The sequence below is a fragment of the Oncorhynchus nerka genome, linkage group LG19 (genome assembly GCF_034236695.1).
Source record: "Oncorhynchus nerka isolate Pitt River linkage group LG19, Oner_Uvic_2.0, whole genome shotgun sequence".
Lineage (NCBI taxonomy): Eukaryota > Metazoa > Chordata > Actinopteri > Salmoniformes > Salmonidae > Oncorhynchus > Oncorhynchus nerka.
The window spans coordinates 39,152,190-39,179,305 of record NC_088414.1 but is presented as its reverse complement, the minus strand read 5'-3'; the positions used below and the strand labels follow the sequence as shown (position 1 = coordinate 39,179,305).

General features: G+C 44.6%; 1 protein-coding gene across 3 annotated transcripts in view; it reads left to right on the top strand.

Annotated features, from left to right (window-relative positions):
* Positions 1-19,465: 19,465 nt before the first annotated feature.
* Positions 19,466-27,116, top strand: part of LOC115117165 (replication protein A 70 kDa DNA-binding subunit-like) — a 94,172-nt gene continuing 86,521 nt past the window's right edge. For all 3 annotated transcript variants that reach the window (XM_065004933.1, XM_065004934.1, XM_065004932.1), the window contains exon 1: positions 19,466-19,555. In XM_065004933.1, coding sequence (XP_064861005.1) covers positions 19,471-19,555 — 85 coding nt within the window. In that variant the 5' untranslated portion in view covers positions 19,466-19,470. The remainder of the gene's footprint in view (positions 19,556-27,116) is intronic.

Here is a 27,116-nt window from a genome sequence, read left to right as displayed (position 1 = left end):
TAGTAGTTTCTTATGTACCCCCCTCAGTGGGGTCAAACGGGCTCATATGACGATCACTTCCATCTCCTACATCCTGGGAACTCTAGGAGTGATGAGGTTCATCTTTGGGACCAGGTGCTGTAACTGCATCAAGAGTAACAGGACCGTGGTCAAAGTCAAGTTTATCAGTGGAACTTTCTTCATCCTGGCTGGTATCCTCCAGCTCACCACTCTCTATCTGCTGTTCTAGAACTTTACTTTACACAGGTTCAGAAAGCTGGGAAACACTTGACATACTGTATCTCCCAGAAGATTGGGACCGGGTGACGGTAAATGGAAAGTGTCAGAAGGTGGCTGCTTATCAACAGGTGGGACCCAAAGTTTACACTCTAACTTTCATATTTCTGCGTTGGGAGATGGTAATATTAGCAGGCGTTTTTGCGCTTCGGACCAATCAAAATCTACTTGATACCCTCGTAATTTTCATCTTCAGATCTTTGGCCTTCTATTCTGCAGTCAGTCCATGTTGAGAGGGACCGTTTCTGTGGTATTTTAAAACGAAAGACTCAGATATTCACAATGAAAACTGGAACTGATTTTTTTTTGTGAGGGTTGATATTGAAATACTGTCTGTTATTTAACTTTTGTTTAACTAGGAAAGTTAAGAACAAATTCTTATTTACAATGACAGACTACACCGGCCAAACCCGGACGACGCTGGGCCTTATTTTTATTTTTACTATTTTGTACATTGTAGAATGATGTTGACGACATCAAAACGATGAAATAACACATATGAAACCATGTAGTAACCAAAAAAAGTGTTAAACAAATCCAAAATATATTTAATATTTGAGATTCTTCAATGTAGCCACCCTTTACACTGTCAAGGCCCAGGAGAAGACCCAAATGCAGACAGTTTCAAGGTAACAAATGTTTATTACAAAAACAGGGGGTAAACAACAGGTCAAGGGCAGGCAGAGGTCAGTAATCCAGGGTAGTGTGACAAAGTACAGAACGGCATGCAGGCTCAGGGCAGTCAGAATGGTCCAAACTGGGGGAACTAGAAAACAGGAACTAGAGAAAGACAGCAGCACAGGAAAACCTCTGGTAGGTTTGTTGAAACAACGAACTGGCAACAGACAAACACAGAACACAGGTATAAATGCACTGGGGATAATGGGGAAGATGGGCGACACCAGGAGGGGTGTGGAGACAGGGGAAACAGATCATGGTGTGACATGCACACTCTTGGCATTCTCTATCCAGCTTCATGAGGTGGTCACCTGGAATGCATTTCAATTAACAGGTGTGCCTTGTTAAAAGTGAATTTGTGGAAATTCTTTCCTTCTTAATGAGTTTGAGCCAATCAGTTGTGTTGTGACAGGGTAGGGTTGGTATACAGAATATACCACTTTTTGGTCAAAGACCAAGTCCATATTATGGAAAGAACAGCTCAAATAAGCAAAGAGAAATTACAATCCAGCATTACTTTTAAGACATGAAGGTCAGTCAATACGGACAATGTCAAAAACTTTGAAAGTTTCTTTAAGTGTAGTGTCAAAATCCATCAAGCGCTATGATGAAACTGGCTCTCATGATGACCGCCACAGATAAGGAGGACCCAGATTTACCTCTGCTGCAGAGGATAAATTCATCAGAGTTAACTGCACCTCAGATTGCAGCTCAAGTAACAGACACATCTCAACATAAACTGTTCAGAGGAGACTGATTGAATCAGGCCTTCATGTTCTAATTGCTGCAAAGAATCCACTACTAAAGGACACCATTAAGAAGAAGAGACTTGTTTGGGTCCAATGTCCAACACCTTCCTTTACTGAAGCTCCTCCTACAACCTCTCTCTCACTGTGACACATGCACGCACACACACACACACACACACACACACACACACACACACACACACACACACACACACACACACACACACACACACACACACACACACACACACACACACACACACACATACACACACACACACACACACACAGCTCCACGGTGTGTCTGTGATGACTTGGGCCAGACGGAATCTAGAATCTGTGGTAGCAGAATTTCCCTGAGAACTCTTGTTCTAATGTTCTCCATGTTCCTTCTCAGCCTGGTCTCATAGACTAGACGTAACATAGTAAATGTAAATCCGGGACACTCAAATGAATATGATATGTTACATTTGGCATGGTTACATAAGATAGAAAGTTACTTAAGTATAAAAGGAAAGCAGGGTGGTTGGTCGGTCTGAATGGCTGGCTGGGGGAACATCTAGCAACACAAAGGTTGTGTGCAACTATTTCCTACTTTTTTAGCTACTTTGCAACTATTTAGAATGTTAGCTAACCTTAACCTTAAACATTTTAGCTAACCATTCCCCTAACCTTAACCCTTTAAACCAACCTTAACCATTCCTTTAATCTTAACCCTAACTTGAACTATAACACATAATCCCTAGCCTAGCTAGCAATAGCAACCTAGCCATCTAGCTAACATTAGCCAAAACTAAAGTTTAGCAAATTCATAACATATTGTACGTTTTGCTTATTAGTTTCATAATGTACAAATTATAATTCATTAACATATTGTGCCAATTGCAATTCGGAAACCTATAATTTGAAATGGATGATAGACATCCATAAATGAATACCATGAGAAACGTAACATATCATACTTAATGTAGCGTCTCCGATTTACATACATAATTACAGAATAATACAACATGCTCTGAGACCAGGTTGTCCTTCTCTCTTGTTGTTCCTCAGAACGTCCGTCGTATCATAAGGGGTTCTGGTCCACCCCGGTTCCACCTTGTGATGAGTGATGGCCTGCACACCATGTCCAGTAAGTAGTATTATGTTATTAACTTTATTAGCGGTATTGGTAATTATGTAATCACTATAATTCCTTATTAACATTGCTAAAAATATTACCTTAGTAAGGGTTAATTCTTGCTCAGCCTAACCTGTGTGTGTGTGTGTGTGTGTGTGTGTGTGTGTGTGTGTGTGTGTGTGTGTGTGTGTGTGTGTGTGTGTGTGTGTGTGTGGTCACCCAGTTGAACTGTCTGGTTGAGGAGAACTGTCTGCTCCCCTACTGTTTCTGTCTACTGAAGAGGAGTGTCACCACCACATATATATATATATATATATATATCTCTCTCTTAGATTTTGAAATATTTTGAAAGTCTGGTTATGGCTTAGATCAACAACATCATCCCAGACACCCTAGACCCACTCCAATTTGCATACCGCCCCAACAGATCCACAGATGAATCTTTATTGACCAACACACTGCCTTCACCCACCTGGACAAGAGGAACGCCTATGTGAGAATTCTGTTCATTGACTACAGCTCATCATTCAACACCATAGTGCCCTCCAAGCTCATCGCTAAGCTAAAGACTATGGGACTGAACACCTCCCTCTGCAACTGGCTCCTGGACTTCCTGACTGGCCGCCCTCAGGTTGTGAGGGTAGGCAACCAAACATCTGACACACTGACCCTCAACACGGGGGACCCTCAGGGTTGCGTGGTTAGTCTACTCGTGTGCTCCCTGTTCACCCACGACTGTGTGGCCAAGCATGACTCCAACACCATCATTAAGTTTTCTGACAAAATGACGGCGGTAGACCTGATCACTAATAATGATGAGACAGCCTGTAGGGAGGAGGTCAGAGACCTGGCAGTGTGATGCCAGAACAACAACCTCTCCCTCAAGACAAAGGAGCTGATCGTGGACTAAAAGAAACGGAGGGCCAAGCACACGCCCATACACATTGATAGGGCTGTAGTGGAGCGGATTGAGAGCTAAAAGTTCCTACCTGTCCACATCACTAAGGAACTATTGTGGTCCATACACACCAACCTAGTCGTGAAGAAATCAGGACAATGCCTCTTCCCCCTCAGGAGGCTGAAAAGATTTGTCATGGGCCTTCAAAAAGGTTTACAGCTGCACCATCGAGAGCATCTTCACTGGCTGCTTCACCACTTGGTATGGCAACTGCTTGGCATCCGACCGCTAGACGCTATATAAGGTAGTTCATATGGCCCAGTACATCCCTGGGGCCGAGCTCCCTGTCATCCAGGACCTCTATACCAGGAGGTGTCCGAGGAAGCCCCAATAACTCCAGTCAATCAAGTCATATACTGTTCTCTCTGCTAGCGCATGGCAAGTTGTACCAATGCGCCAAGTCTGGAACCAACAGGACCCTGAACAGCTTCTACCTCCATGTCAGAGGACTGCTAAACAATAAGTTATATAGAATAGATATCTGCGGGTTAGGATCTGCCTTGACCCTTTTTGCACTAACTATTTTTGACTCATCATATGCGCTGCTGTTACTGTTTATTATCTATCCTGTTGCCTTGTCACTTTATCCCTGCCTATATGTACATATCTACCTCAATTACCACATACCTCTGCACATCAACTCGGTACTGGTAGCCTGTGTATATAGTCAATTTATCAATACTCAATGTGTATTTATTCCTTTATTTCTCTATTTTTCTCCCTGCGTTGTTGGGATGGACCTGTAAGTGAGCATTTCACTGTTAGTCTACACCTGTTTGTTTATGAAGCATGTGACAAATACAAATTAGATTTATTTTGCACGTGCGCACGCATAAACACACACACAAGGAAACACAATTCATGTCCATTCAAAACTCTATTTTCTCTAACCATAAACCTAACCTGAAAACCTAACCTTTAACCCTAACTCCTAACCCTAGCTCCTAACCCTAAATATAACACTAAATCTAGCCTTAACCCTAAACCCTATAGAAATATTTTGACATCATGGTGACAAACAAAATGTCCCCAGTTGGTACATTTTTTTATTTGTTTACCATTCATGTGGGGATTTACAGTTAAACACACACACACACACACACACACACACACACACACACACACACACACACACACACACACACACACACACACACACACACACACACATTGGAGATGGACAGATAAACAGTGTAATGTTCATTCAAAACGTGTGTGTCGTTTAGAATGGCACCGGAGGAGATGGCTGCCGTTTTACGTTCCCCTAACCAGTTGTGCTCTAGTGTGTGTTTTTTCATGTTATTTGGTACTTATTTTGTACATAATGTTTCTTGGTCTCTTTTGACCAAAATGAGCTTCTAGATATCAGGACAGCGATGACTCACCTCGTACGAGACAAAGATTTTTTCTTTAACGAGTCGGACGCAAAGGATTTACTTCAGACACCCGACAAGGCCCTCATCCCCGTCATTAGCAGGAGAAAGAGACGGAGATATCGGGGATGTAGGTCAGGGTGCCCTTGCAAGGATCCGACGGTGAGTGGGTGATCTGCCATCGGTCCGAATAGCCAACGTACAATCATTGGATAATAAAATAGACGAAATACAAGTGCGTATATCCTACAAACGGGACATTAAAAACTGTAATATCTTATGTTTCACAGAGTCGTGGCTGAACGACGACATGATTAACACACAGTTGGAGGGTTTCACACTTTTTCGGCAGGATAAAACAGGTGCCTCTTGTAATACGTGGTGACGGTCTATTGTTTATTTATAAACAACAACTGGTGCACGAAATCTAATGGAAGTCTCCAGGTTTAGATCGCCTGAGGTGAATCATCTCATGATAAAATGTAGACCACACTATTTACCAAGAGAGTTTTCATCTATATTATACGCAGCTGTCTATTTACCACCACAAACCGATACTGGCACTAAGACCCACTCAACGAGCTATATACTGTAGGTCATCACTCAGTGAGCTGTATACGGCTGTAAGCAAACAGGAAAAAGCTCATCCAGAGGCAGCGCTCCTAGTGTCCGGGGACATTAGTGCAGGGAAACTTAAATTCTTTATACCTCATTTCTACCAGCATGTTAATTGTGCAATGAGAGAGGGGAAAAAAATAGACCACCTTTACTCCACACACAGAGACAAGTACAAAGCTCTCCCTCGCTCTCCATTTGGCACATCTGACCATAATTCTATCCTCCTGATTCCTGCTTACAAGCTTAAACTAAAACAGGAAGTGCCAGTGACTCAGTCAATAAAAAAGAGGTCAGATGAAGCAGATGCTAAACTACGGGACTGTTGTGCTAGCACAGACTATGGAATATGTTCCGCGATTCTTCCAATGGCATTGAGGAGTACACCACATCAGTCACTGGCTAATCAGTGCATCGATAACGTTGATAACAACAGTGACCGTACGTACATACCACAACCAGAAGCCATGGATTACAGGCAACATCAACACAACGCTAAAGGGTAGAGCTGCCGCATTCAAGGAGCGGGACACTAAGCCGGAACCCTTTAAGAAATCCCGCTATGTCCTCGGACAAACAGGCAAAGCGTCAATACAGGACTGAGATCGAATCATACTACACCGGCTCCGACGCTCGTCGGATATGGCAGGGCTGGCAAACTATTACAGACTACAAAGGGAAGCACACCTGCACACCACACCACACTATGCTCGCTTCGAGGCAAGTAACACTGAAATATGCATGATAGCATCAGCTGTTCTGGACAACTGTGTGATCACGCTCTCTGTAGCCGATGTGAGTAAGACCTTTAAACAGGTCAACATTCACAAGGCCGCTGGGCCAGACGGATTACTTGGACGTGTACTGACCAACATGCACTGACCAACTGGAAAGTATCTTCACTGACATGTTCAACCTCTCCCTGTCTGAGTCTGTAATACCAACATGTTTCAAGCAGACCACCATAGTCCCTGTGCCCAAGAACACTAAGGTAACCTGCCTAAATTAAAGGGTGGTCATGGCTCACATCAACACCGTTATCTCAGAAACCCTAAACCCACTCCAATTTGCATAACACCCCAACAAATCCACAGATGATGCAATCTCTATTTCACTCCACACTTCCCTTTCCCACCTGGACTAAAGGAACACCTATGTGAGAATTGTATTCACTGACTACAGCTCAGCGTTCAACACCGTAGTGCCCTCCATGCGCATCACTCAGCTAAGGACCCTGGGACTAAACACATCCCTCTGCAACTGGATCCTGTACTTCCTGATGGGCCGCCCCCAGGTGGTAATGGTAGGTAACAACTCATCCTCCATGCTGATCCTCAACACGGGGGCCCCTAAGTGGTGCGTGCTCAGTCTCCTCCTGTACTCCCTGTTCGCTCATGACATCATGGTCAGGCATGACTCCAACACCATCATTAGGTTAGCCTATGACACAACAGTGGTAGGCCTGATCACTGACAATGATGAGACTATGGGGAGGAGGTCAGAGACCTAGCCATATGGTGCCAGGACAACAACCTCTCCCGCAACGTGATCAATACAAAGGAGATGATTGTGGACTACTGGAAAAGGAGGACCGAGCACGCCCCCATTTTCATTGACGGGGCTGTAGTGGAGCAGGTTGAGAGCTTCAAGTTCCTTGGTGTCCACATCACCAATAAACTATCATGGTCCAAGCACACCAAGCCAGTAGTGAAGAGGGCACAACAAAACCTATTCCCCTTCAAATACTGCACATTTTTGGCATTGGTCCTCAGATCCTCAAAAGGTTTCACAGCTGCACCATCAAGAGCATCCTGACTTAGGGTAGTGCATGCGGTACATCACTGGGGCCAAGCTTCCTGCCATCCAGTACCTCTATTCCAGGTGGTGTCAGAGGAAGGACCTAAAAATTATCAAAAAATCCATCCACCCTAGTCATAGACTGTTGTCTCTGCTACTGCACAGAAAGTCTAGGTCCAAAAGGCTTCTTAAGGGCTTGTAAGTAAGCATGTGACAAATACAATTTGATTTGATTTAAATAGCCATAATAGGATGTTCTGAAAGAACTGGACAAAAGATCTAGACTATTGAGATATACTCTTTGACCATGTTCCCCTTACCCTGTAGCGCTGTAGGAGGAATAGTGCATAGCACAGAAAGAGCTGTTCTGATGTCCGGGAGGCATGACAAAAACCCTACAGGAGAGAGAGAGGGGAGAGAAACAGAGACAGAGTGAGCGAAGGAGGAAGAGAGAGAGGGAGATATGAGTGGGAGGTATGGAGAACACACACAGGGGCGGTGGCTCCGGCCGACTAATATATGATTGGCTAAGAAGAATCCGGAAAAGGCGATGTGGCGTCGCCATTGAAATCGAAAGCCCTCTCTCTGTCGCAGGTTCTTCAAGGGAGAGGCCACGCTGTACCACATAAGGCAAAGAGCAGCAATATAAAGGTGCTTTTAAATCGGACACGACTTCCACTGAAAAATGACATTAAATCTCACAGGCGGTGCAATTGAGGCAAGTTACAACATAGACATAATACTTATCACTCATTGTGTTGTTTGTAGTTGCAGGCTAACTTAGTGTAATAGCAATTTTTTGCAATCTGCAGTGCCTACAGTGGGATATTTAAGAAATAAGGCATGAGGAAGTGTGGTAGATGGCCAATATTCCACGGCTAAGGGCTGTTCTGATGGACCACACACAGCGGACTTTAGCCGTGGTATACTGGCCATTTACCACACACCCCCGAGGCGCCAATGTAACTCGAGCAGTAAAAATATTTTTTTTGTCATTCACATAGTATACGGTCTTATATACCACAGCTGTCAGACAATCAGAATTCAGGGCTCAAACCACCTAATTTATAATGAGTATTCATACATGGTATAGGGCTCACTGCTCTAGAATGTAGCGGAATACGGGTACATTCAAGCTGGTGTTATTAAATGAATGCCTAAACCTGGTTTTCCTTAGCCTATGCTATTATTTGAATGACATACAATGAATCATTCGATTGTTCTCTACAATATTACAACCTTAATATGCTTGTTCTTAAAGCTACATTTGTTGGCGTCTGACCAAATTCACATAGAAATGTGTATTATAGATCCGTCATTCGCATTTAAATAGAAGTCTAAGAAGCTGTAAATATGTTCGATATGCGCTATTTCTATACTTCCCGTTCTTTTACTTTCGGTTTTGTGCTTCAAACAACTGACAATATGGAAAATATATTTCACAAAGATTTAGATGGTACAATGATTATCTGCACCATACTTGCTTGTTTTGTCACTGTTGCATCCTAAGATGCTGGTTTCTTTTACTGAAGATTCCGAAGCATACTTATAACAAACGGAACAGATTTTTAAAATGTCCTCCATGACACATTACAGTCGACTTCTCTCTGCAGTGTCTTCAGCCCAACTCCCCAATACATCCCTGAACTTTTACCGCCCTTGCATCTCCTAATCCAATCGTTTCAATTCAAGAACGGAAACCCCATTGTCATTTGTTAATTCAAATAACTCAACCCCTGCACACAAATCCCATTGGCTATCTGCAACCATTTTAAATCTAAACTCATTAACACACAATACGTTTCTCAATACACCACAGTCACATAAACTGAAATTGATTGAACTATTTGCATTTTAGTAACCGAGAAATAGCTGAGTGATATCTGCATAGTACATTGTTGGTTAAATAACAGTGTTCACAGATATTCACAATAACAACTGTAACAGATTTTTGGGGGGAGGGTAGATATTGAAAATCAGTCTGTTAGCTTAGTTAGTAAATTAAAAAAAATATATATATATATTCAGTACCAGTTAAAAGTTTGAACAGACCTACTCATTCAAGAGTTTTTCTTTATTTTTACTATTTTCTACATTGTAGAATAATAGTGAAAACAACAGAACTATGAAATAACACACATGGAATCATGTAGTAACCAAAAAAGTGATATATTTGAGATTCTTCAAAGTAGCCACCCTTTGCCTTGATGACAGCTTTGCAGACTATTGGCATTTTCTCAATGAGCTTCATGAGGTTGTCACCTGGAATGCATTTCAACCTGTTGGTACTAGGGGGCAGTATTTTCATTTTTGGAGAAAAAAACGTTCCCGTTTTAAACGGGATATTTTGTCAGGACAAGATGCTAGAATATGCATATAATTGACAGCATTGGATAGAAAACACGATAAACTTACACAAATGCTTGTATAGCTTTGGCTGTAAAGCATATGTTGAAAATCTGAGATGACAGGGTGATTAACAAAAGGCCAAGCTGTGTTCCAATATATTTCACTTGTGATTTCATGAATAGGAAGATTTTCTAGGAAGGTTTATGTCCGTTGCGTTATGCTAATTAGTGTCAGGCGATGATTATGCTCCCGGACCCGGGTTTGAGAGTCACAAGAAGTTAACTGCACCTCAGATTATAGCCCAAATAAAATGCCTCATAGAGTTCAAGTAACAGACACATCTCAACATCAACTGTTCAGAGGAGACTGTATGAATCAGGCCTTCATGGTCGAATTGCTGCAAAGAAACCACTATTAAAGGGCACCAATAATAAGAAGAGACTTGCTTGGACCAAGAAACACGAGCAATGGACTGGTGGAAATCTGTCCTCTGGTCTAATGAGTGAAAATTTGAGATTTTTGGTTCCATCCGCTGTGTCTTTGTGAGACGCAGAGTAGGTGAACAGATGATCTCCATATGTGTGGTTACCACCGTGAAGCATGGAGGAGGAAGTGTGATGATGTGGTGGAGCTTTGCTGGTGACACTGTCTGTGATTTATTTAGAATTCAAGGTACACTTAACCGGCATGGCTACCACAGCATTCTGCAGCAATACGCCATTCCATCTGGGTTGGGTATAGTGGGACAGTCATTTGTTTTTCAACAGGACAATGGGTACTTTGAAAAGTCTCAAATATAAAACATGTTTTGACATATAAAACATATTTTGACATATTTTGACTGGTACTGTTTATAGGCTGAATTTGTTTTGTATTCCAGCAGATGTAATTTAGTAAAAGCCCATATTAATCAAACACAAACTTGCAGCCACTAGCTTGTCAGTTGACGTTCAAAGTTAGCACTGTTTTGTTTTGGAGCGGTGAGTTCTATTGAGCAGCAACCCTTTTTGACCATGGTCTTAATGACATTCTATTCAATCTAACCATGTTCTCAAATTCTCTGAATAAATCATCTGTAACTATATATATGGTAAAGATATGGGGTTTGGACTATGCCTTTTCTGATGCAATTCTCTATTGAATAAAGATATTGTCATAAACATTTAATGAAATAATCATTGTCTCATTCAGGCCCTGACCAAAGGTACTTACGTGCACAATCCTCTGCTTCAGTTGCTCTCATCTTTTTAAGTGGGAGAACTTGCACAATTGGTTGCTGACTAAATACTTTTTTTCCCCACTGTATATAACCGTATTACAGTCCTGAGTCATGACTGCAGTCAAATTCCAAGTTGGCCGTTGAGTCATGGTAATCTCCTCTTATGCACTCTGGACATGCATTGGTAGTACCCAACTCGCTAACGACCATCAGGTCGCCTATCAAATCAAATCAAATGTTATTGGTCACATACACATGGTTAGCAGATGTTATTGCGAGTGTAGTGAAATGCTTATGCTTCTAGATCCGACAGTGCAGCAATATCTAACAGGTAATATCTAACAATTCCACAACAAAACCTAATATCTAACAAATTCCACATCAAAACCTAATACACACAATCTAGCAAAGGAATGGGATGAGAATATATAAGTATAAAATATATAGATGAGCAGTGACGGAGCGGCCAAGATGCAATAGATAGTAAAGAATAGATAGTGAAGGATACAGGATTTATTAAAGTGGCCAATGATATCAAGTCTGTAGGTAGGCAGCAGCCTCTCTGTGTTAGTGGTGGCTGTTTAACAATCTGATGGCCTTGAGATAGAAGCTGTTTTTCAATCTCTCTATCCCAGCTTTGATGCACCTGTACTGATCTCGCCTTCTGGATGATAGCGGGGTGGACAGGCAGTGGCTCGGGTGGTTATTGTACTTGATGATCTTTTTTGCCTTCCTGTGACATCGGGTGTTGTAGGTGTCTTGGAGGGCAGGTAGTTTGCCTCGGTGATGCGTTGTGCAGACCTCACTACCCTCTGCAGAGGCCTGCTTTTGTGGGCGGTGCAGTTGCCGTACCAGGCGGTGATACAGCCAAACAGGATGCTCTCAATTGTGCACCTGTAAAAGTTAGTGATGGTTTTCAGTGAAAAGTCACATTTTGTCAGCCTCCTGAGGTTGAAGAGGCGCTGTTGCGCTTTCTTCACCACACTGTCTGTGCGTGGACCATTTCAGTTTGTCGGTGACATGTACACAGAGGAACTTCAAACGTTCCACCTTCTCCACTGCTGTCCCATCGATGTAGATAGGGGGCTGCTCCCTCTGCTGTTTCCTGAAGTCCACGATCATCTCTTTTGTTTTGCTGACGTATTCATGTCTACTCCTCTGCTGTTGCTACAGTAGGTGGCAGCATAGGCCTCTCAAACCGATTTTCTCTTTAAATATTACATCTCCTTTTTAGAAATGTAACCCTTGCAGGAAAACCACATCTTTTGAAAATCTCTTTAAATGTTTTAAGAATGTTGTGCTTTTTTTGGTTGTTGCCATCATGAAGCCATTTCCATGTAATACGTTTGATTTTGTTGGTCTTTACTTGTATAGAATCAAAGTTAACACTGTCTCTTCCGTCTGTCATTGAAGAACCAGAAAACACATTTTAGCAGACATGTCATATGAAGGCTGTGGGCATTCCATGGAATGGCAGAGTCATTGGATGAATACATAGTTATTATATACATTACATACTGTATATAGAACGTGTGCAATGTGGTCTGAGCAGACAAACAGAAAACACACAAAAAACACAAAGCAAAATACCTCTTTGTAGTTTGAGGAGCTGTGCCTTTTTAGGGCTTTTAAGCTCTAATGTTCTCCATGATTCTTTTCAGCCTGGTCTCATAGACTAGACGTAACATAGTAAAAGTAAATCCGGGACACTCAAAATAATATGATATGTTACGTTTGGTATGGTAACTTAAGACAGAAGGTTACTTAAGGCAAAAACATGAATCTCATCATGGCCAACTTCAGCATTTTAGCTAATTTGCAACGTTGCAACTATTTCCTACTTTTTAGCTACTTTGCAACTACTTAGAATGTTAGCTAACTCTTCCCCTAACCTTAACACTTTAACCCTTCCCCTAACCTTAACCCTTTAACCTAACTCCTAACCTTAACCCTAACCTTAACTGTAACACCTAATCCCGAGTCTAGCTCGAGGTCAAAGTGCAGGGGGTAAGGAGATGCAGGCAGCAGAACCTGGGCCTAGTCATGCCAGGGAAGGTGGTGTAGATGAGGCTGGGCCTAGTCAGGCTAGAGATGGTGGGGTAGATGAGGCTGGGCCTAGTCAGGCTAGAGATGGTGGGGTAGATGAGGCTGGGCCTAGTCATGCCATGGATGGTGGTGTAGATGACGCTGGGCCTAGTCAGTCTAGAGATGGTGGGGTAGATGAGGCTGGGCCTAGTCATGCCAGGGAAGGTGGTGTAGATGAGGCTGGGCCTAGTCAGGCTAGAGATGGTGGGGTAGATGAGGCTGGGCCTAGTCAGGCTAGAGATGGTGGGGTAGATGAGGCTGGGCCTAGTCATGGCAGGGAAGGTGGTGTAGATGAGGCTGGGCCTAGTCAGTCTAGAGATGGTGGGGTAGATGAGGCTGGGCCTAGTCATGCCAGGGAAGGTGGTGTAGATGAGGCTGGGCCTAGTCAGTCTAGAGATGGTGGGGTAGATGAGCCTGGGTCTAGTCAGGCTAGAGATGGTGGGATAGCTGAGGCTGGGTCTAGTCAGGCTAGAGATGGTGGGATAGCTGAGGCTGGGCCTAGTTATGCTATGGAGGGTGGTGTAGATAATGCTGGGCCTAGTTATGCTAGGGAGGGTGGTGTAGATGATGCTGGGCCTAGTTATGCTATGGAGGGTGGTGTAGATGATGCTGGGTCTAGTCAGGTTATGCAAGTGGATGAGGAGAGTATAGTGGGGAAGTGTAAGAGACTAGGGGGGAGGAGGAGGGTGATGTAGATGATGCTGGGTCTAGTCAGGTTATGGAGGGTGGTGTAGATGATGCTGGGTCTAGTCAGGTTATGGAGGGTGGTGTAGATGATGCTGGGTCTAGTCATGCTATGGAGGGTGATGTAGATGATGCTGGGTCTAGTCAGGTTATGCTAGTGGATGATGAGAGTATAGTGGGGAAGTGTAAGAGACTAGGGGGAGGAGGAGGGTGTCAAGCGGAAAAGGAAAAAGGGTGTGGTCAAAGGCACCATGGAACCTTTGCCTGTTGCTGTGGGTGATGCCCTGACCAGAGAGGAAGGGCAGGTGGTCAGGGTGGGAGATAGAGATGAGGAGGAAAGTGAGTCTGAGGAAGAGGGTGAGGAGATCTTTTTTTCAGCCTCCTCTTCAATGGGCCCAGAGCTGACAGCCAGTCAAGCAGAGGGGTCTAAGTACACGTTGAGAGAATTGACAAGGTTCCTGAATGAGACTAAGGGGAAAAAGTTAATCTTGAGGAGTTTTTTTCTGATCCTAGAAAGTTTGTAAGATCAGTACAACATGCTATGAAAAATGAGGGGCATGGTGTCCTCTCACCCAGGAAACGGTTTAGGTTGAGAAAGTGGGTCACAACAGGAAACGGTTTAGGTTGAGGAAGTGGGTCACAACAGGAAACGGTTTAGGTTGAGGAAGTGGGTCACAACAGGAAACGGTTTAGGTTGAGGAAGTGGGTCACAACAGGAAACGGTTTAGGTTGAGGAAGTGGGTCACAACAGGAAACGGTTTAGGTTGAGGAAGTGTGTCACAACAGGAAACGGTTTAGGTTGAGGAAGTGGGTCACAACAGGAAACGGTTTAGGTTGAGGAAGTGGGTCACAACAGGAAACGGTTTAGGTTGAGGAAGTGGGTCACAACAGTGAGTAAAGATTTACCTTCAGTCACTGTTTAGATGTATATTTTCTTTCTGACACTGGGTCTTTTTGAGCTTTGCTATTGGTCTCTTTCTCTGCTGGCTTTTCTCCCACTTCTTATGGAGACTATTCTGCTGGGCTCGCTCAATATAAATGGCACCAGAGATGTGGGAAAGAGGAGTGTGTTGGGTGAATATGTAAAACAAAAAACAGGACAGGTGTTGTTTCTGCAGGAGACGCATAGTGATGTGTTGAATGAAGTCGATTGGGGGCTCTGGTGGAAAGGGGCAAGTGTGTTGATCCATGGGACAGATCTTAGTGCAGGGGTGACAGTCCTTTTTGCACCGGGGCTGTCTGTAAACCGTTGCTCCTCAAAGGAGGTGTGTAAAGGTAGGTTGCTTGTTGTTAAAGCAGAAATTAACAACATGGGTTTTGTCTTTATAAATGTTTATGCGTCTAACACAGGGAGAGAAAGAGGGGTTCTATTTGGGAGTCTTAGACAGGAACTCTCACAGGTAGAGCCTGAGGAGACACTGGTGGTCAGAGGGGACTGGAACTGTACAATGGATTTTTACAAAAGACAGAAATGGGGAAGAGCCTCATTCCATGTCAGTGGGAGTGTTAAGGGACATCATTAATCAGTTCAACCTAGTGGATGTTTGGAGAACTAAACATCCAAACACAAGACAGTATACATGGGTGAAGGTTTTTGGGGCTAGGGTGAGTGCAGCCTGACTTGATCGGTTTTACATGTCTAGGAATCGGAGCAATAGGCTGCTGGGCACTACCATTCTCCCGGTGGGGTTTTCGGATCATCACATAACCATGGCTCGGCTGTCTATTTCACCAGGGCCCCGGCAGGCATCTTATTGGAAGTTCAATGTAAAGCTCTTACAAGATGCCACTTTTTGCTCAGGTTCCCAGACCTTTTGGGAAAGGTGGGGGCAGCGAAGAGAGGAGTATGAGTCTCTGAGTCAATGGTGGGATGTGGGGAAAGTCCAAATTCGGCTTTTCTGTCAACAGTACACGGCTCTCTCATACTCAGAGGCTAGGAGAGTATTGGGGGAACTAGAGCGTTGTATTAGTGAGATAGAGGTAGAGATGGGGGGGGGCAAGGCAATGTAAGCCTCCAGGCTAATTTAGCCGAATTACGTAGGGACCTTGGCAGTTTTTTCCAGGTTAAAGCAAAGGGAGCACTTGTGAGAGCTAGGTTCTCCATGCTTAAGGAGATGGATGCTTCCAGCTCCTTCTTCTTTGGTTTGGAAAGACAGAGCGGTGAAGCCAAGGGCATTGTCTACGGCTGTCTGATGGGCGGGTGACCTCTGTGGTGGGGGAGATGCGGCTGTCTGATGGGCGGGTGACCTCTGTGGTGGGAGAGATGGGGCAGCGGACTGTGGAGTTTTATACTGAATTGTATAGGGCAGAAGTGTGTGATCCTATGTGTGCTCAAGTCTTGTTCGCAGGACTCCCTAAGCGCTCTCTGGCACAGAGGGATGAAATGGACATTCCTCTGTTGTCCCATGAACTGGCAGAGGCCGTAACCCAGATGTCCCCCGGTCATGTACCGGGGGTCGATGAACTCCCAGTGGAGTTTTATAAAAAATTATGTGGAACAATTGGACAGGACTTCTTTTGCGTGTTGCGTGAATGCGTCGGGGTAGGAGAGTTGCCGATGAGCTGCCATCGGGCGGCTCTGACTCTCCTGCCCAAAAAAGGGGACTTGTGTGAACTTAAGAACTGGAGGCCTGTGGCATTACTCTGTGCGGACTACAAGATATTTGCCAAAGTCCTCTCTAACAGACTGAAGTCCCATTTGGACTCGATAGTACACAAGGACCAAACATATTGTATACCAGGACGCTCAATCACGGACAACTTGTTCTTAATTAGGGACACGTTGGACTTGGAGAGAGGTTCTAATGTGAATTTTGGACAGGTCTCTTAAAATCAAGAGAAGGCTTTTGATAGAGTGGACCATAAGTATATGTTTAATGTGATGTCTGTGTTTGGGTTTGGGAAGAGTTTTTTGACATGTGTGAAGCTGTTGTATGCTGGGGTGTCATGTATGGTCAAGGTTGGAGGGGGGCTCAGTCGGCCAGTCTGGGTGAGACGGGGCATTAGACAAGGATGCCCTCTATCTGGGCAGTTATATACATTAGCCATTGAGCCTTTTTTAGGACTGCTACGCAGGAGACTGCAGGGAGTGTGCTGGACAGGAATGGATGTTGTGACAGGCATAGCAGTGTCAGCATATGCAGATGATGTTTCTGTGATGGTCAGGGATGATCAGGATATGCAGGCACTAGAGACCAGTCTGAAGGTGTACGAGGGAGCTTCATCAGCTAAGGTAAACTTGGGCAAGAGCAAAGCTCTGTTATGTGGGGCATGGGGGGATAGGGCTCCTCCTCTGCTTCCAGGGGGTTTGCAGTGGGGTTGTGAAGGGCTTAAAGTGTTGGGGGTGTACCTGTGCTCAGAGAACTGGGTAAGGAAGAACTGGGAGGGGCTGTCACAGGCAGTGGTGTCAAGACTGGCCAGGTGGGGGTGGCTCCTGTCCCAAGTGTCATATAGAGGGAGGGTGCTGATAATTAACAACCTGGTAGCATCTTCCCTGTGGCATGAACTGGCTGTCCTCAATCCCCCCGCCGGTCTGCTCACAGACCTGCAACGCAGCCTGGTGGACTTCTTCTGGTCGGGCCATCACTGGCTGAAGGCAGCAGTGTTGTACATGACCATTCATGAAGGAGGACAGGGCCTGGTGGAACTGGAGAGCAGGATGGCTGCTTTCAGGCTAAAGGCGGTGCAGAGACTGCTATACCATGCTGATGTTGGCTGGAGGAAGCCAGCATGCACGCTGCTGAGGAGAGCGGTCGGATTAGGGTTGGACCGGCAGCTGTTCCTCATGAAGCTGGAGAGGCTGAGTACAGCAGGTCTCTCAGATTTTTACTCTGCAATGCTGAGGGCCTGACAGCTGCTAAGACCCATACGAGAAGGGGGTGTGGGGCCTGGGCTATGGGTGTGGGAGGAGCCTATCTTCCACAACCCAGCCATCCCTTTGAGATCGGTTCAGTCGGCCACCCTGCAGAGGCAACTGATGACAGGGGGTTTACATAGGCTGGGTGACCTGAGACTGCTGGGAGAGGAGGGGTGGAAAACCCCGGAAGTCCTAGCACAACAAACAGGACTAACGTCTCTTAGGCTGCTGGAGAGATTCCTGGAGGAGGTCCAGGAGGCACTGTCTGAGCCGGTGAGGGGGGTCCAGGAGGCACTGTCTTAGCTGGTAAGGGGGATGTTTGAGCGGCCAAAGGGGGAGGGGGCACCAATGTTTCCGCCACTGCAGGTGACGGCAGAGACTGGAGACTGGCAAGGGGGTCTGGAGGGCTTGTTAGATTTTAACACTCTGAGCCTGGGGGAGTTTGAGGATGTGGGAGGTAAAGCCCCCTACAACCTCTGCGCTAAGGTTAGGAACATTAGGAGCCTAACAGGAGTGAAGGCACATCAGTGGCAGGGGGTATGTGGGGCGGAGAGTATGGTGGGTTTTAGATGGAGGGGGCTCTACAAAGCCCCAGTACCAAAGAGGTCAGGGGACCTCCAGTGGAGGGTTCTACATGGAGCCCTGGCCACTAACAGATGGTTGGCACGGGTTGAACCGGGAGTCGGGCAGGGGTGTCTTTTCTGCAAAATGAAAGAAACTGTGATTCTTATGTTTTCTGTGTGCACCAGGTTAATGCCTTTAATGTCTCTGTTGGAATGTCTGTGTGAGAGGTTGGGGGTGGTTTTTACTGTTGGGATGTTCATAATGGGATACAGGTATTCGATTAAGGAGAAAGCCAAATGTGTTTTGTTGAATTTTCTGTTAGCTCAGGCAAAGTTATCTATTTGGCAAACAAGGAGGAACAGGGACAAAGGTGGGGGGATAACAGACTCTTTACTATTGTTTAATGGGATGGTCTCTGCGCGCCTCAGGGTTGAGTTTGAGTTCTATAAAATGATAAAATGTGTAGAGATGTTTGAGGAGATATGGTGTGTTGGGGGGGCTGTCTGTATAGCTGGAGAAGATGTTTTGGATATATGGTTATAGGAGTGGGCATTGTGAAGTTCGTTTGTATAATGTGGTAGATAGAAAGATGAGTATGGTAAATGTATGCAGTACAGGATATATATATATATATATATATATATATATATATATATTTTTTTAAGGGGAGTGAGTTTTAAATGAAATTAGATTGTTTAAGTAAAGAAAGACAAAAGTATTTCTCTCTCCTCTCTCTCTCTCTCTCTCTCTGTCTCGCTCTCTCACTCTCTCTCTCTCTGTCTCTCTGTCTCTCTGTCTCTCTCTGTCTCTCTCTCTCTCTCTCTCTGTCTCGCTCTCTCACTCTCTCTCTCTCTCTTTTTCTTCTCTCTCTCTCTCTCTCTCTCTCTCTCTCTCTCGCTCTCTCTCTCGCTCTCTCTCTGTCTCGCTCTCTCACTCTCTTTCTCTCTCTCTCTCTCTCTCTCTCTCTCTCTCTCTCTCTCTCACTCTCTCACACACTCTCTCTTCTCCCACTCTTCCTCTGTTTCTGTTTCTCGTTCCTTCTTTCCTCTTGTCTTTCTGATCTGTCTGTGTTTTTAATGTGTGTGTGTGTGTGTGTGTGTGTGTGTGTGTGTGTGTGTGTGTGTGTGTGTGTGTATGTTGCAGGTGTATGGTGACAGTATTGGAGATGGAGGTGGTGATGTCAGCAGAGGAGGTGGGAGGGAAGATTGGAACACCTACTCCCTATGTCGAAGGTAAGACAACAAAAATAACTACAACACCAACTGCTACTGTTATTAATCTGATGCATTACAGTATAATATTCATACCGCGTTATACCTGCAAGGCGTTAAGTAATGTTTGCAGGACATGTTTGTTATTTTATAAATAACAAATGTTATCTAAGGCATTTCCACTGACAGGTGTGTTGGTTTTTTGTATGAATTAATTGCAATGCATCAGTACAGCAATGTATCAATTTAGCCAATGTGATCACATCACACAACAGCTACACATCGCTCTCACCATTCAAATTTCCCGCCAGTTCATTGCAAACGATGTAGCCTATTTTATACACCACCCATAGGACATCCAGCCAACTTGACACAACTGTGGGAAGCATTGGAGTCAACATGGGCCAGCATCCCTGTGGAACGCTTTCAACACCTTGTAGAGTCCATTCCCTGAAGAATTGAGGCTGTTCTGAGGGCAAAAGGGGGGGGTGCAACTCAACATTAGGAAGGTGTTCTTAATGTTTGGTTTACTCAGTGTATATTGCCATTCATTGTATAGGCTACTCGTTTAACCTCATCAATCTACACACAATGACAAAGCAAGATCTGTTAATTAGATTTATCACATTTACATACTGTAAGTATTCAGACTCTTTACTCAGTACTTTATTGAAGCACCTTTGACAGCAATTACAGCCTCGAGTCTTCTTGGGTATGACGCTAAAAGCTTGGCACACCTGTATTTGGGAGTTTCTCCCATTCTTCTCTGCAGACCCTCTCAAGATCTGTCAGGTTGGAAGAGAAGTGTTACTGCACAGTATTCAGTGTGTTTCTCTCTAGAGATGTTTGATCGGGTTCAAGTCCGGGCTCTGGCTGGGCCACTCAAGGACATTCAGAGACTTGTCCCGAAGCAACTCCTGCATTGTCTTGGCTTTGTGCTTAGGGTCGTTGTCCTGTTGGAAGGTGAACCTTCGCCCCAGTCTGAGGTCCTGAGTGCTCTGGAGCAGGTTTTCATCAAGGATCTCTCTGTTCTTTGCTCTGTTCATCTTTCCCTCGATCCTGAATAGTCTCCCAGTCCCTGCCGCTGAAAAACATTCCCACAGCATGATGATGCCCCTCCATATTTCACTGTAGGGATGGTGACAGATTTCCTCCAGATGTGACACTTGGTGACCATCTATGCTATAGGCAACCCTAAATGACAGAGACCTCAAAATATATGCCAGAGTTGACCATTATCAATAAGTGGTTGCACAGATTTAGACAAAGCACTCTAATTCTAGGAAGCAACACATCCGTCACGCTGATCTTCAACACTGGAGCCCCCCAGGGGTTCATGCTCAGCCCCTCCTGTACTCCTTGTTCACCCACGACTGCATGGCCAGGCACATCTCCAACACCATCATTAAGTTTGCAGACGACACAACAGTGGTAGACCTGATCACCGACATTGACGAGACAGCCTATAGCGAGCAGGTCAGAGACCTGGCCGGGTGGTGCCAGAATAACAACCTATCCCTCAACGTAACCAAGACTAAGGAGATGATTGTGGACTACAGGAAAAGGAGGATAGAGCACGCCCCCATTCTTATCGACGGGACTGTAGTGGAGCAGGTTGAGAGCTTCAAGTTCCTTGGTGTCCACATCACCAACAAACTAGAACGGTCCAAACACACCAAGACAGTCGTGAAGAGGGCACGACAAAGCCTATTCCCCCTCAGGAAACTAAAAAGATTTGGCATTGATTCTGAGATCCTCAAAAGGTTCTACAGCTGCAACATCGAGAGCATCCTGCCTGACTGGTTGCATCACTGCCTGGTACGGCAATTGCTCGGCCTCCAACCACAAGACCCTACAGAGGGTTGTGTGTACGGCCCAGTACATCACTGGGGCTAAGCTGCCTGCCATCCAGGACCTCTACTCCAGGCAGTGTCAGAGACTCTAAAGGCCCTAAAATTTGTCAAAGACCTCAGCCACTCCATTCATAGACTGTTCTCTCTACTACCGCATGGCAAGTGGTTCCGGAGTGCCAAGTCTAGGACAAAAAGGCTTCTCAACAGTTTTTACTCCCAAGCCATAAGACTCCTGAACAGGTAACCAAATGGCTACTTGGACTAATTGCATTGTGTGCCCTCCCTCCTTTATGCTGCTGCTACTCTCTGTTCATCATATAATCATAGTCATACAATCTACATGTACATACTACCTCAATCAGCCTGACTAACCGGTGTCTGTTTATAGCCTCTCTACTGTTTATAGCCTCTCTACTGTATATAGCCTCTCTACTGTATGTAGCCTCGCTACTGTTATTTTTCACTGTCTTTTTACTGGTGTTTTTATTTCTTTACTTACCTATTGTTCACCTAATACCTTTTTTGCACTATTGGTTACGGTAAGCATTTCAATATCTACACACAGGTCTACACCTGCTGTATGTAACAAATACACTTTGATTTGATTTGATTCAAATGTACTGTCAAAATAATCACCCATTGCTTCATTAACATTGATCAACAGCTGATCATTAGGCTATGGACAGGTTGATCATTAGGCTATGGACAGGTTGATCATTAGGCTATGGACAGGTTGATCATTAGGCTATGGACAGGTTGATGATTAGGCTATGGACAGGTTGATCATTAGGCTATGGACAGGTTGATCATTAGGCTGTGGACAGGTTGATCATTAGGCTATGGACAGGTTGATCATTAGGCTATGGACAGGTTGATGATTAGGCTATGGACAGGTTGATCATTAGGCTATGGACAGGTTGATCATTAGGCTATGGACAGGTTGATCATTAGGCTATGGACAGGTTGATCATTAGGCTATGGACAGGTTGATGATTAGGCTATGGACAGGTTGATCATTAGGCTATGGACAGGTTGATCATTAGGCTGTGGACAGGTTGATCATTAGGCTATGGACAGGTTGATCATTAGGCTATGGACAGGTTGATGATTAGGCTATGGACAGGTTGATCATTAGGCTATGGACAGGTTGATCATTAGGCTATGGACAGGTTGATCATTAGGCTATGGACAGGTTGATCATTAGGCTATGGACAGGTTGATCATTAGGCTATGGACAGGTTGATGATTAGGCTATGGACAGGTTGATCATTAGGCTATGGACAGGTTGTTCATTAGACTATGGACAGGCTGATCATTAGACTGTGGACAGGCTGATAATTAGGCTATGGACAGGCTGATCATTAGACTATGGACAGGCTGATCATTAGGCTATGGACAGGCTGATCATTAGACTGTGGACAGGCTGATCATTAGGCTATGGGCAGGTTGATCATTAGACTATGGACAGGCTGATAATTAGGCTGTGGACAGGCTGATCACTAGACTATGGGCAGGCTGATCATTAGACTATTAACTGGCTGATCATTAGACTGTGGACAGGCTGATCATTAGCCTATGGACAGGTTGATCATTAGGCTATGGACAGGTTGATCATTAGGCTATGGACAGGTTGTTCATTAGACTATGGACAGGTTGATCATTAGACTATGGACGGGCTGATCATTAGGCTATGGACAGGCTAATGGCTAATCATTAGACTGTGGACAGGCTGATCATTAGGCTGTGGACAGGCTGATCATTAGACTATTAACTGGCTGATCATTAGGCTATGGACAGGCTAATGGCTAATCATTAGACTGTGGACTGGCTGATCATTAGACTGTGGACAGGCTGATCATTAGGCTGTGGACAGGCTGATCACTAGACTATTAACTGGCTGATCATTAGACTGTGGACAGGCTGATCATTAGGCTGTGGACAGGCTGATCACTAGACTATTAACTGGCTGATCATTAGACTGTGGACAGGTTGATCATTAGACTATGGACAGGCTGATCATTAGACTATGGACAGGCTGATCATTAGACTATGGACAGGTTGATCATTAGACTATGGACAGGTTGATCATTTGGCTATGGACAGGTTGATCATTAGGATATGGACAGGTTGTTCATTAGGCTATGGACAGGTTGATCATTAGGCTATGGACAGGTTGATCATTAGGCTATGGACAGGTTGATCATTAGGCTGTGGACAGGTTGATCATTAGGCTATGGACAGGTTGATCATTAGGCTATGGACAGGTTGATGATTAGGCTATGGACAGGTTGATCATTAGGCTATGGACAGGTTGATCATTAGGCTATGGACAGGTTGATCATTAGGCTATGGACAGGTTGATCATTAGGCTATGGACAGGTTGATCATTAGGCTATGGACAGGTTGATGATTAGGCTATGGACAGGTTGATCATTAGGCTATGGACAGGTTGTTCATTAGACTATGGACAGGCTGATCATTAGACTGTGGACAGGCTGATCATTAGGCTATGGACAGGCTGATCATTAGACTGTGGACAGGCTGATCATTAGACTGTGGACAGGCTGATCATTAGGCTATGGGCAGGTTGATCATTAGACTATGGACAGGCTGATAATTAGGCTGTGGACAGGCTGATCACTAGACTATGGGCAGGCTGATCATTAGACTATTAACTGGCTGATCATTAGACTGTGGACAGGCTGATCATTAGCCTATGGACAGGTTGATCATTAGGCTATGGACAGGTTGATCATTAGGCTATGGACAGGTTGTTCATTAGACTATGGACAGGCTGATCATTAGACTATGGACGGGCTGATCATTAGGCTATGGACAGGCTAATGGCTAATCATTAGACTGTGGACAGGCTGATCATTAGGCTGTGGACAGGCTGATCATTAGACTATTAACTGGCTGATCATTAGGCTATGGACAGGCTAATGGCTAATCATTAGACTGTGGACTGGCTGATCATTAGACTGTGGACAGGCTGATCATTAGGCTGTGGACAGGCTGATCACTAGACTATTAACTGGCTGATCATTAGACTGTGGACAGGCTGATCATTAGGCTGTGGACAGGCTGATCACTAGACTATTAACTGGCTGATCATTAGACTGTGGACAGGTTGATCATTAGGCTATGGACAGGTTGATCATTAGGCTATGGACAGGTTGATCATTCGGCTATGGACAGGTTGATCATTAGGCTTTGGACAGGTTGATCATTAGGCTATGGACAGGTTGATCATTAGGCTATGGACAGGTTGATCATTAGGCTATGCTATGGACAGGTTGATCATTAGGCTATGGACAGGTTGATCATTAGGCTATGGACAGGTTGATCATTAGGCTATGGACAGCCTGATCATTAGACTATGGACAGGCTGATCATTAGACTATGGACAGGTTGATCATTAGACTATGGACAGGTTGATCATTTGGCTATGGACAGGTTGATCATTAGGATATGGACAGGTTGTTCATTAGGCTATGGACAGGTTGATCATTAGGCTATGGACAGGTTGATCATTAGGCTATGGACAGGTTGATCATTCGGCTATGGACAGGTTGATCATATAGGCTATGGACAGGTTGATCATTAGGCTATGGACAGGTTGATCATTAGGCTGTGGACAGGTTGATCATTAGGCTATGGACAGGTTGATCATTAGGCTATGGACAGGTTGATCATTAGGCTATGGACAGGTTGATCATTCGGCTATGGACAGGTTGATCATATAGGCTATGGACAGGTTGATCATTAGGCTATGGACAGGTTGATCATTAGGCTGTGGACAGGTTGATCATTAGGCTATGGACAGGTTGATCATTAGGCTATGGACAGGCTGATCATTAGGCCATGGACAGGTTGATCATTAGGCTATGGGCAGGCTAATGGCTAATCATTAGACTGTGGACTGGCTGATCATTAGGCTGTGGACAGGTTGATCATTAGGCTATGGACAGGTTGATCATTAGGCTATGGACAGGTTGATCATTAGACTATGGACAGGTTGATCATTAGGCTATGGACAGGTTGATCATTAGACTATGGACAGGTTGATCATTAGGCTATGGACAGGCGGATCATTAGGCTATGGACAGGTTGATCATTAGGCTATGGACAGGTTGATCATTAGGCTATGGACAGGTTGATCATTTGGCTATGGACAGGTTGATCATTAGGATATGGACAGGTTGTTCATTAGGCTATGGACAGGTTGATCATTAGGCTATGGACAGGTTGATCATTAGGCTATGGACAGGTTGATCATTCGGCTATGGACAGGTTGATCATATAGGCTATGGACAGGTTGATCATTAGGCTATGGACAGGTTGATCATTAGGCTGTGGACAGGTTGATCATTAGGCTATGGACAGGTTGATCATTAGGCTGTGGACAGATTGATCATTAGGCTATGGACAGGTTGATCATTAGGCTATGGACAGGTTGATCATTAGGCTATGGACAGGTTGATCATTCGGCTATGGACAGGTTGATCATATAGGCTATGGACAGGTTGATCATTAGGCTATGGACAGGTTGATCATTAGGCTGTGGACAGGTTGATCATTAGGCTATGGACAGGTTGATCATTAGGCTATGGACAGGCTGATCATTAGGCCATGGACAGGTTGATCATTAGGCTATGGGCAGGCTAATGGCTAATCATTAGACTGTGGACTGGCTGATCATTAGGCTGTGGACAGGTTGATCATTAGGCTATGGACAGGTTGATCATTAGGCTATGGACAGGTTGATCATTAGACTATGGACAGGTTGATCATTAGGCTATGGACAGGTTGATCATTAGACTATGGACAGGTTGATCATTAGGCTATGGACAGGCGGATCATTAGGCTATGGACAGGTTGATCATTAGGCTATGGACAGGTTGATCATTAGGCTATGGACAGGTTGATCATTAGACTATGGACAGGTTGATCATTAGGCTATGGACAGGTTGATCATTAGGCTATGGACAGGCGAATCATTAGGCTATGGACAGGTTGATCATTAGGCTATGGACAGGTTGATCATTAGGCTATGGACAGGTTGATCATTAGACTATGGACAGGTTGATCATTAGACTATGGACAGGTTGATCATTAGGCTATGGACAGGTTGATCATTAGACTATGGACAGGTTGATCATTAGGCTATGGACAGGTTGATCATTAGACTATGGACAGGTTGATCATTAGACTATGGACAGGCTGATCATTAGACTGTGGACAGGCTGATCATTAGGCTATGGACAGGCTGATCATTAGACTATGGACAGGATATGGCTAATCATTAGACTGTGGACAGGCTGATCATTAGGCTGTGGACAGGCTGATCACTAGACTATGGGCAGGCTGATCATTAGACTATGGACAGGATATGGCTAATCATTAGACTGTGGACAGGCTGATCATTAGGCTGTGGACAGGCTGATCATTAGACTATTAACTGGCTGATCATTAGGCTATGGACAGGCTAATGGCTAATCATTAGACTGTGGACTGGCTGATCATTAGACTGTGGACAGGCTGATCATTAGGCTGTGGACAGGCTGATCATTAGGCTGTGGACAGGCTGATCACTAGACTATTAACTGGCTGATCATTAGACTGTGGACAGGTTGATCATTAGGCTATGGACAGGTTGATCATTAGGCTATGGACAGGTTGATCATTCGGCTATGGACAGGTTGATCATTAGGCTTTGGACAGGTTGA